Genomic DNA, 12,587 nt, shown 5'->3' on the forward strand with positions numbered 1-12,587 from the left:
CTTTTCACCAGTCAGGAAAATACAAATTGAAGAAGTGCTGACTAAACCACACATCACATATGTGGCAGAGACAATTAACATGGCAACAGGACTGAATTCAAAAAACCACGACGCTCATGACTGCGCATTCGTCTCACAACAAGACCTCAAGATAAGGTCAAATTTGGAAGCAGAGCCACTTCAAGATCCAGAGCAAACTATATATAGTGACGGTTGTTGCTATAAAGGAGAAGAAGGAAATGTGGCTTCTTATGCTGTGGTGCAACAAAATGGAAAAGAGATAATAACATTGGAAGCTTGCATCATTCCACAACCAGCCTCTGCGCAACTAGCAGAAATAGTTGCGTTAACACAAGCGTTAAAACATGGAGAAGGCAAGAGAGTAAACATATACACAGACTCAGCCTATGCTCATGGAGCAGTCCACATTGACGGACCTCAGTGGATCAGAAGAGGGTTTTTGACTACATCCAAAACTCCTGTTAGACATACTGAAGCCTTAAAAGCCCTACTAAAAGCTGTACTACTGCCATCACAGGTTGCTGTAATAAAGTGCAAAGGCCATCAGAAAACAGATACAGCAGTAGCAAAAGGCAATGACGCAGCAGATAAGGCAGCTAAACTAGCAGGCGGCTACATACAGCAAATGATTTGTCTAAACAGTGAGAGAGAAGGAGAGCTGACTTTGGAGAGCATTAAAGAAATGCAGAAACTAGCAGGTCCATATGAACAAACGCAATGGGTTCAAAAGGGTGCCGCCCATACAGAAGGACTTTGGAGAGCACATGATGGCAGGCTAGTGGCACCAGCTAAGTTATGCCACATGCTGATAAAACAAGCCCATGGCCCCACACATGTTGGAAAATTAAGAACAACAAGAGATGTCGAGGTACAATGGTGGCATCCATACATGAAAGAGATGGTGGAAAATTTTGTGACAGAGTGTGACACCTGCAACAATTTTAATGACAAACGAACATACAAGTGTCCAATGGGTCGGTTTCCAGTTCCAGATGCTCCATTTAAGGAGATATGTATTGACTATACTGACATGGGAGCAGACAATGTTGTGAGAGGATACAGATATATCCTGGTGATGGTTGATCGTTTCACCAAGTGGATTGAAGCCATCCCCTGTAAAAAAGAGGATGCCAACTCTGTAATCAAATGGTTACAAAAGGAACTCATACCAAGGTATGGAGTGCCACGCTGTATAAGATCAGATAATGGAACACACTTTACCAGCCACAAGCTTGCAGAAGTAGAACAATATTTCGGCATAACACACAATTTTGGCTCAGTCTACCATCCGGCATCTCAGGGTCTGGTAGAGCGTGCAAATCAAACACTCAAAAGAAAAATTGCTAAAGCATGTTATGGTAACAAGCTAAAATGGGTAGATGCTTTACCCTTGGCACTCATGTCCATGAGATCCTCACAAAGTAATCAAACACATTTGTCTCCACATGAGCTGTTAACAGGGAGACCGATGCCTGGCCCTCCAAGAGAAGGAGGGCATGGACCTGTTTTAGATCTATGGCAAATTGAAGTAGATGAATATGTCAGGGAATTGACTAAAATCATAAGCGTTTTGTCTACACAGGTGCAAGCAGCAGCAGAGGTACCTGAGGAACCACCAGAGACTCCTGTTGGACCAGGTGATTGGGTAAGGCTCAAGGTCCACAAAAGAAAGTGGTCTGAACCTAGGTGGACGGGACCGTGGGAGGTGATAGAACGCACTTCACACGCGCTCCGAGTAAAAGGTAAAACAGGAGCTAATTGGCACCACCTCACACATTGTGTACCCGCACTGGCGCCTGCTCGCACTCTGGCAGAAGTTAGACAAGATCTGAGCCTGTCAGAACAAAACGCTAATGAATAATATAGTGTGAGTCTAGAAAAAGCATCAGAGGACAAATTGTCTTTAGATTACCCCCACTTTACACCTGTTACGACAACGTGCAGGTTCGTTTAAGCAAGCCGATAAAACCAGCCAACATTAAGCGATATAGACAAGATAATGAAAAAGAATATCACTCTGTGGGGAAGCACTTCGGTGTTAGCCGGGATAGCGTTGCTTGCTGTCCTTATAGTACTCCCCTTGACATGGGGGGAGTTTGACCCGCATGAATCACGTAAAGAACCAGATAATCTAACAACTAACCAATTCCAAAATGAAACTTCACCCCCTAACAACCTACGCATGAAACGCATGAAACGGGACGAAACCGTAGATATTAACAAAGAGGGAATTACTGTAACAGTAGAGGAAGGCAAGATCACCTCGTTTGAATTTGATGTAAACACCATGAAGTCTGTTAACGCTTTCCAATGGAGCACACAATGTGATTCCAATAAAGCCAAGTATCTATGTACACCTCCCTGTTATTTTGGCGATGTATTTTCACACTCGAACGGAGGATGGATTAATCTAGACCATCGCTTGGTTGAAAAATGGAGAATCATAAAACGAAGCCCATGTCAGTGTGGTGTGAAAGAACCACCAAATACTAACCCTGATCCAAGAACTTTGCCTGGTAATGGTCATCCGACAAATTGTAACCCTGTGGTCATCACGATCTTCAATCCCGATTCCACTGATTCTGGCCTGTACTATTTAGGTATATCAAAGAATCCTAAAGACCCACTTTTCAGCTTCACGTTAAGGGTAATCGAGCCTAGGAAGACACCCTATATATTGCATGCTGATTTGGAAAAGAAAAGAACGAAAGTGACTTATCTGAATGTCAATAGTCTTAAAGATACAATGGCAGCGGAGACAGGATATCAAGAGAAAAATGCATGGTTGGATTGGGTGAGATATTCGGCTGCACATAATTATCAGCCAAACTGTGTTGCATGTGCTACGGCTAGACCTAGTTTAGCAACTGTGCCATTCCCATTGAATCTGAGGAAAGACCCAACAGGTATTAAGTGCATGCTCGCATTGTACACATCTCTTGAACCAAACGGCTGCAAATCATTAGCATTGTTGTATCCAGTGACTAGAAAGGACATCATTCCACCCCCATTCAGAGCCTACGAGGGCGATTATGAGTGCATCAAGAGAACCAAGGGTACAGGCACTGAAGTAGGACATTTTAAAGGGTGTAATTCTACCATAGAGGTCAACCCACAAGGGATAGTCCTGGAAACACCTATATCATTCATGTTATATGCCAGAGCTGATGTATGGTGGTATTGTGGTACACATATCCTGTATCCAAATCTACCAGCAGACTGGGTAGGTACCTGTGCATTAGTGCAGTTGGTAATGCCTTTCTACATAATGCCATTTACTCCAGAAGAACTTACTGATCTGGCTAATGGAGAGACTCTCAAGAGTCGAGTTAAACGTTCTGCTCCCGGTGGAAGTTTCAGCTCCACAATTTACATAGACTCCATAGGAGTACCACGAGGTGTGCCCAATGAATTCAAAGCTAGAAATCCAGTATTTGCGGGTCTGGAGTCCATTTTCGCTCAGGTCACTATCAACAAAAATGTAAATTGGATTAATTACATTTATTACAACCAGCAGAGATTTGTGAACTTCACCAGAGATGCTCTAACTGGGGTGCATGAGCAGTTAGGGCGGACTAGCCTGATGACTCAACAGAACAGAATTGCATTAGACATGTTGCTAGCTGAAAAAGGGGGTGTCTGTAAATTGTTTGGATCTATGTGTTGTACTTTCATCCCAAATAACACAGCTCCTGATGGATCCTTTACCAGAGCTTTGAAAGGACTTGACAGACTGAGCAAAGAGCTAGCATCAAACAGTGGGGTAGAGAATTACTTCACAGACTCCCTGGAGCGTTGGTTTGGTCAGTATAAGATGTTGGTATTGTTCATACCGATAATGATAGGCATAATAATCCTATGTGGATGCTGTGGCATTCCATGTATCCACACCCTGACCACTAGATTGATCACCACTGCCCTGAGCAAAGAGAAAGAAACTGAGAAAGGTCAGTTTTTTATGCAAGAGCAAACCAAGTTACTCATAGACTATGATATAGAGCAGGAACACGAAAACCAGGAAAATAATTTCGTGTGAATAACTCTACAAAGTGTTTTTTGCTGCCATACCGAAGCCACAGACTTATTGTAGCTACAGTCTTTTATTGTAGCCACAGTCTCTCAGTCGTATACAGATATTACAGTCTTTTACTGATGTTAAAGTTTACTAATATTTACAGTCTTTTACTGATGTTAATGTTTACTGATATTTACAGTCTTTTACTGGAAGTGTTTTTTATTATACTGAAGCTAATTGTCTTTATGCTGGAATAAAAAGTGAAGTTCTTTGTTATTATACTGAAGGTGTTCTTTAGTACAGTTGATGTTTTATACAGAAGGTATTCTTTATTAAAGTTGATGTTTTCTACCAAAGGTACTTTTTATGACTGGAATAAAAACAAGTGCAATGTGAATGTATTCTTGTATACCATATGCTGAATTTGTACACCACTCGGTGCCTTATATTTACTTGAGATTATACACACCATAAATGGTGTGTAAAGGGGGAATTGTCAGGTAAATAAATCCTGATTAGTATTAATCCACACTGGAAAGACTATCATATGTATTTGTCTACCTCAATCAATATATATTATGACACTACGAAAATGTTTCTGCACTATTATGTATTTTCTGCACTATTATGTATTTTCTGCACTGAATGTATTACAAACATAATAGGGGCACTTCCCCTTTAAGAGTAACAGGTCAACAAACCATCACTTCCTGACTGCTGACGGAGGAGCGTGAGGGCGCCAAACTGGGACCAATGAGGAGAAGGTCAACGCCTACTCCATGTATTAGATGAGATGTTTACAACCCTTTGTGCACACTTGGAGCGGGACCGTCAGACAGTTAACTGGGGCTTTTAGAGCGTTCAGTCTGTGGAAACGGCGAAGTGAAAAGTGTCCTCAGCTGAGAGTATTTTCTATGTTTGACTTATCACGTTAAATAAATATATCGATTGAACTAGAGGATTGCTGTTTTGATTCGACATTCAAGCTCCGAGTTCTTCAGCTTTTTCCAAACCCTTTATACAGCAGGCCCTGATGCTCCGATCCCAGTTCGTTGCAGAGAGTGGCGAACAGCCTGGTGTTGAGTGGACGTGATTTTATGTAGTTGACCATTTTTATCGCAGTCTCAAGAACACTTTTAAGCTCTGGGTTGAGCGCTTTACTCGCAAGAGCATCTCTGTGGATAATACATTGCGTAAAGTTTACGTGGGGCGCCACTTGCAAGACTCTTGCTTTTAGTCCTTTATTTCCGACCAGCATTGATACAGCACCGTATGTACACACACAGATGCACTCATCCCAAGACAGTCCCGCTTGTCATGTTTTGTGAACATTTCCTCGCCTGGGCACTTAACCTCCAGCGGGGACAAAACAGCATATCCTCGTTAAGTTTTCCCTCAAAACGGTATCTGACGAAAACAAGCAGCTGGGCAGAGTTTGATACATCTGTGGATTTATCTAACGGCAAAGCATATTTCCCTTTCTTCACTCTGTCTAACAGCTGACACTTTATGTCCTGGGCCATGTCTGTGATGCAACGGGATATGGTCCCGTCAGACAGCGGCACTGCTTCTCGCTCCCGCGCCTGTTTATCTCCATGCATTGTCTGACTCATAGCGATAGCAGCAGGTTTTATTAGGGTTTCCCCGATTGTGTGTGTAACTTTTTGCCTGTGCAATTAAATATGCCACCTCATATGATGCCTTTTGAGCCAGAAGTCGATGGCCTTTCTGACAGCGGTTCTCCGCGCTCCTCTGCTGCCTTCTCTGCTGGCCTCTCTGCCTTGTCTTTGGTCGGTATTAAAAAAAAAAATGTCCTATAGGATTAAAGACTAGTGTTTTGATTTGGGCTGTTCGGAAGAAATCTGCACACTGACATGTGTGTGTGACGTCTGTGATGTCTACTGCCGGCATTTGCACGGATGTAAAACGGTGGTGTGCGTGATGTCAGCTGGTTAACCCGCCGGCCACCCCAAAAGCAACGTTGCACAGTTTTTGGACTGAGCCGGACACTACAGAAATTTCTATGCGTTGAGTTTGCCTGTAAAGGCTGAACCTGAGTTTAATAAAATGTTGTGTTTTCTACCCTCCTCTCCTTCCGTCCTTTTATGTGTGTGTGGAAAGGGTATTTCCATGATGTCTTTGTGTGTTTTTTCCTTATCTATGATCAGGAATGTGTGATGGTCGAAAAACACGGAGGATGGGGCTGTAAGCTTTTTGTAGCTAATATTCTTCATTCAGTTCCTGTTGGTTTTTCCTATTAAAGATATCATAATATTCTGTAATAATGTAGGGTTGGAGTCACCAATCTTTGCTACACTGTTGTAATTGAGTCACTGAAGTAAAGTCAGAAGGTGTAATGGCTGAAGAAACAACGTGTATGTTTATATTTTCAAACCTTCATGAATCACGTTCACTATCAGAATCATGATGCCGTGGGGTCAACACCTCTAGGGTCACACTGTTTTCAGACACGGCCAACACACGGCTGACATTGCCTTAGTAACTAAAGGAAACAAAGTACAGAGGAGGGACTTCAGTCTTTGCTGGAGAAGATCATAGCAGTAGTCTAGCATGAGAGACGAGAAGAGATAAATCAGCTGTATAACAGAGAGCTTTGACAGAACTCAGCAGCTTCTCACCACCTCCCTCTGCAGATGGAGACTTCAGAAGGAGCTGAACTCTGCTTTCCACAACTCAACAATTCCTGCAGGAAACCCATGCCAGCTCAGTCAGATACCATGCTCACTTACACCGTGGTGTCCTTCATCTCTCTGATCACTGTAGCTCTCAACCTGCTGGTCATCATCTCTATCTCCCACTTCAGGCAGAGACACACTTTCAGCCTAAGATGATATATTTTCATATTAGATATTTAAAATAATTAGGCTTACATGTCTTCTTTTACATAAGAATGTTCCAGTTAACATTAATTCTGTTTTAAAATATTATATGTTCAAACATGATATATAACCTTTAAAAAGTAATTCCAGAATAATTTCATGTCAATATGGATGTCCTTTGTACCACTGCTGTTACCAACAAGCTACTATTGATGAATATCTCATACGTGATGATATTCTTCCTCTCCAGGCAGCTCCACAGCCCCACCAACCTCCTCATCCTCTCCCTGGCTGTCTCAGACTTCTTCGTGGGCCTCCTGCTGATGCCGGTTGAAATTCTTTTAACAGATGCTTGCTGGTGCCTGGGTGACCTAATGTGTGCTCTGTATTGTGTTGTATGTTTTTTCATTACATCTTCTTCTGTTGGAAACATGGTGCTCATATCAATTGATCGTTATTTGGCTATTTGTGACCCTCTACGTTACACCACCAGAGTTACTCTGTACAGAACAAAAGTCTGTGTTTGTCTCTGTTGGATTTGCTCTTTTCTCTATAATTGTCTAATTTTAAAGGACTTTCTGAGACAACCTGATTCATATAATTCCTGCTATGGAGAGTGTGTAGTTGTCCTTAACTATATCACAGGAGCTGTTGACTTTGTCTTTACCTTTATTGTCCCTGTTACTGTCATCATAGTTCTGTATATGAGAGTGTTTGTGGTGGCTGTGTCTCAGGCTCGAGCCATGCGCTCTCATATTGCAGCTGTTACACTCCAGAGTTCAGTTGGTGGAACTGCTAAGAAATCTGAGATGAAAGCAGCCAGGACTCTAGGTATTGTTGTAGTTGTGTTTATAATGTGTTTCGTTCCATATTACTCTCCATACCTGAAAGGTGAGGATATTGAAGACAGTAGTTCATCCTCACTTGTTGCAGTCTGGCTGCTGTATTTTAACTCTTGTCTAAACCCAGTGATCTATGCCTTCTTTTACCCCTGGTTTAGAAAATCTATCAAACTCATTGTTACCTTTAAGATACTTCGGCCTGACTCTTGTGATGCTAAAATACTGTAGAGACAGACTGGAGAAACAGCGTTGTTCTTATATGTTTATATTGTCGAACCTTCATGAATCATTTTCACTATCAGACAATCAATTGTGTTCATTGTCATGACTTCATCTGAAAGTATAATCCTTCTGTTTAGAACATGCTTCTGTCATTACCTCTGCCAAGGAAGTTATGTTTTCAGCTCGGTTTGTCTGTCAGTTTGTCACAGGGCTGTAAAATAGTCAATTTCACAATATGCCTTTTGTGCTCTAATATGCATACATTGTACATAAGTTTGTTTCATTTATATTTCCACTGTGCTAGCAGAAGGTCCTAAACCGTATAACAACTAATTTTGGGAGTAGGTTTTGTTTGTAATATGATTTATACACGCACAACTACATTGCGCATTGTTTCTGTTTTGTATCAAGTGCTGACAGCTGTGTGACTCTTCCACATCTCCCCTCTCTACTCACTGTCTTTTAAAATGCACGAACACAGATACACAGTTTGTCTCCTCACCCAGACTGGCTTACATTCTGTATGATGATTGAACCTTTTTTAAGCAGAGAATAAATACTCCAAAGACAATTGTTCTCCCAAGAATCTTTATTTCAGTATTATAGACTTCCCTAGTCATTTGTATAAAGACTTAATAAAAACTTTCCGCGACAGCTGATACTTTTGTTGACTGTGTCAGGGCTTTTGTGCTTTCATGTTCATGTTCATTCATGTAGTGTCTGTATAATCTGAAACATTAGTTCCCACTGTGGCAGTGTTCTTCATGTCAATAGTTGAGTGTTTTAGCACAGTGACAGTGGATACTTTTGCTTTGGGAGCTTAGTGTAAGATTAGTAATAGAGTACAGTACATTCATTGTGTTTGTTAGCAACATAACATGTATTTATCAGCAGGCAGGTAACAGGCAGACAGAAAACAGCATTGAAACTTTGATGATCTGACAACTGAACAAAAGACATTGAAGCAGGTTACATTGTAGATATAACACTGACAATGGACAGCAGAGGGAGACAGTGTCAGTCTCACAGATATTATAAATGCACATACAGTAGATCCCATACTGTAAAGATGAAAGACAACATCTGTCATTTGTTGATTTTAGGATTTTTAACCTTTAAGTGTATTTTCTTAACATATATTTGGATAAAATAGAATACCATATTCTGGATAGACGCTGATCTTAGTCTCATTTTAGACATTTTAGTCAGGTACAGTTTTTATTGAGACATACGTAGGTCGACAGCTACTGAGCTCTACTGACAATCATCAATGTCTGCAGCAGGAATTAGTCCCAAATATAGACGAACACAGATAACTCTTCTCACGTTTACAGGGATGTTGTGAAACAATGAGACAAACTAGAACAAAAGCATCCTGTAATCATTGTCTGAAGGCGGACTGGTGATATTGCAAACATGTGAGTGAGGGTGTGGAGCTGCCAGAAACAAAACAAACGCATCTCATGTCATTTATTTGAAAGGAAACATTCCAGCTGTCAAACTTAAACATACACATGTAAATATAGCAGGTGCACACACATGGCCACAGTTCCTTATTCTACTTGTTTATGCATATTTCCTTTTAATGATTTTTCATTAAAGTACCTCAAACTGCATTTATTGATAATTACAGCATGAAGTTAAAGTCAATCAAGGCCTTGTCAACGAAGTTCACAGAAGAATGGCTCTGACACTTGAACAGCTTTTAAGGGAATTAAATCAGTGTTGGTGTGTGTGAACACAACTCTGACAACTGGAGCACACAGACATTAATAAATCAAAGTAATATCTACATTTACAAAAGATATCTTGATGAAAAATATCTAAAATGTTATGTCATGCTAGCTTGTGATGCTACATTGACTATGTTCACAGAGCTATGTGTTCTTCACTGGACAACGTTACAGATGTAGTAACTGATTTACACATTACTAAAGTCTTTACTATCAGACATTTCTTAAGTATAAGTGATGCAACCTGATTTGGAAAATCACTAGTTTCAAACTATGGAAGAATTTACAATGAATTATGTTGCATCATGTGTTGATGTGTAGACTTTACATCATATGTTTACGTTGGATAATGGAGGCTTCTCTTTACACCTCTGATTAGAATTATCCCTCTAAGATTAGAGTTTTCAAACATCTGACAAGAATACAAGAAGGTATGAAGAGAGAGAGCAAGAGAGCAATAACTTTGTGTGAAGTATCCTGATGGCTCCTTGCACACAGTACAACCAGCCCCTTCTCAATATATCAATGAAAGCGCACCAGTATGGGATGTGGTCGGAGGCTATGGCACGGTCTGGGACACACACTGCGGTGAACCTGGTCAAGTTTAGGTTGACAGGAGAAATAATTCCTAACTTTTTTCAAGAATCTCACACATAATAATAATCTGTATCCTACAATATGCTTTTTTATCCATCTATCTCTCCTTCTCACACACACACACACACACACACACACACACACACACACACACACACACACACACAGGGGAAGGGAGGAGAAACTGAAGGCTAGGCCGAAGTGGAGGCCATGACAAAAGCAGATTTACCTGCTAAATATAGACTCTCATTGAGACCTGACATACCTGTCAATTAACAGATTAACCTAAACAAAGCATGAAAGTCGTTCCTTTGCGTCCCATATGTCCAAGTCAGCCACTTGAATCTTTACATTGTTCCAAGTTTGGCTAACCTAATAAAGCTTTAGTGCATTATTTTCAGAGTCAAGGTACACTGGAGGGATTTTGTTGGCTGTGGTCTGATAAGTGAGAGATTGTGTGATATTCCCCTGTTAGGGCTCACTTGTGGAGAAGTCAGTACAGGTGCTGTGCACAGTTTCAGAACTACCTGATTAAGATAATAAATAAAAAAGTCAACCAATCAAAACAGGTCATTATTAGAGTTGATTTAATGTTCATTGTGTGTCTTTTGGGCTAACATTTCATGAGTGAAATGTAAATGTCCATCATATAGTTGTGTTAAATTGAAATGCCTCACCAGTACTCAGTTTTCTGTCAGTTATGACTTGTTATTATAATTACTATTATATACTATATAATATACTATCTTATTATCTACACTTTGAGTCATTTTAATCTTAATGCATTTTACTTTGATACAAAGTCAAATTGCATGTAGCAGATTTAATAATTAATGCCAAAATATATATTGATAACTAATGACTCAAAAGGATGTATCATAAACACATTAATTGGTACAACAGCTTTCAGTGTAGAGTTTGCCTGTAGAGGCTGAACCTGAGTTTAATAAAGTGTTGTGTTTTCTACCCTCCTCTCCTTCCGTCCTTTTACCTGTGTGTGTGGAAAGGGTATTTCCATAATGTCTTTGTGTGTTTTTCCTTATCTATGATCAGGAATGTGTGATGGTCGAAAATCACGGAGGATGGGGTTGTAAGCTTTTTGTAGCTTAATATTCTTCATTCATTTCCTGTTGGTTTGTCCTATTAAAGATATCATTTTCAATACCAGGCTGCCACCATTGTACCCCTGAGCAAGTTACTTAACCCTGAGTTGCTCCAGGGAGACTGTCCCTTAATTCAATGTAAGTCGCTCTGGATAAGAGCGTCTGCTAAATGACCTGTAATCATAATATTCTGTAATAATGTAGGGTTGGAGTCATCAATTCAGTAAACACCTTCAAATGTTGATTATGCGCTGAAGTTGTTATGGCTGACTGTTGTACTTGATGATATTTGGCAGTGTTAGTGGGAATGGACCAGCATGTAGGTGTTGATTTTCCCTGGGTCGCCTGCTTGTTTCTCTCTCTGTGTATGTGTCTGTGTTGTGGGCGTGTTGCCCCCCTCACTCTCCCTTGATTGCAGTTCAGTCAACTCCCCTGCTCCAAGCCTCACTCCTGCCATCCATTAACTCATCAACCCAGCAATATATCAACCCCAGTCTTCAGCCACGTCGCTAGATCCTCTACTCAGCTAAAGTGGATCTCTGGCTTCCTGTCCACCCACCTGCTACCCACTTCACCCTCTGCCTCCACGTGCCTGATGTTCTCCGTCCTCCGTCCCCTTTCCCTAGAAACCCTTCAATAAACCTCCTACCTATTGCTCCAAGTTTGTGTCCTGCGTTTGGGTCCTTCCCTTGTTGCACACGTGACAGAACGATCTAGCCACCATGGACCCAGCGGACTATGATGTTTTGAAGACTGCAATCTCCAACCAGGGACAGCGTTTGGGTCATCAGGAGCACACGCTGCAAACTGTTGTGGATTAGTTGAGGGACATCACCTCCACACTGGCAATGCTCTGCTTCCAACAGACCCAAGCTGTGGCAGCAACCTCTGCTCAGCAACCAGTAGCTGCCCAACAAGCTCCTCATGCCTCTCCAGTTTCTGAGCCTCACATCCCACCCCCATCCAAGTATTCTGGTGACCCCAACACCTGCCGTGATTTCCTAACACAGTGTCAGCTAGCTTTTGATGCCCAGCCATCCCGCTACAGCAGTGATGTAGCTAAAGTAGCTTACATTGTTAATCTGTTGGAGGGAGCCCCACTTAGCTTGTACAATGCCCTCTATGTGCAAGGCTCCACCACAGCCCAGTCATTTGTAGCTTTTTCAGCTGAATTAAGCCTTGTTTTTGATCACCCTGTACGGGGGCAGCTCGCA

The 12,587-nt window shown here is 41.3% G+C and overlaps 1 protein-coding gene across 1 annotated transcript; it reads left to right on the forward strand.

Moving 5' to 3' along the window:
• The first annotated feature begins 6,373 nt into the window (after positions 1–6,373).
• On the forward strand, positions 6,374–8,411 carry LOC115026178 (trace amine-associated receptor 13c-like). Its single transcript, XM_029458855.1, has 2 exons — positions 6,374–6,860; positions 7,127–8,411. Exons 1-2 carry the CDS (start codon positions 6,691–6,693, stop codon positions 7,944–7,946), a joined length of 990 nt encoding a protein of 329 aa, XP_029314715.1. The 5' UTR covers positions 6,374–6,690; the 3' UTR covers positions 7,947–8,411.
• Positions 8,412–12,587: the final 4,176 nt, after the last annotated feature.

Source organism: Cottoperca gobio, chromosome 21 (assembly GCF_900634415.1).
Source record: "Cottoperca gobio chromosome 21, fCotGob3.1, whole genome shotgun sequence".
Taxonomy (NCBI): domain Eukaryota; kingdom Metazoa; phylum Chordata; class Actinopteri; order Perciformes; family Bovichtidae; genus Cottoperca; species Cottoperca gobio.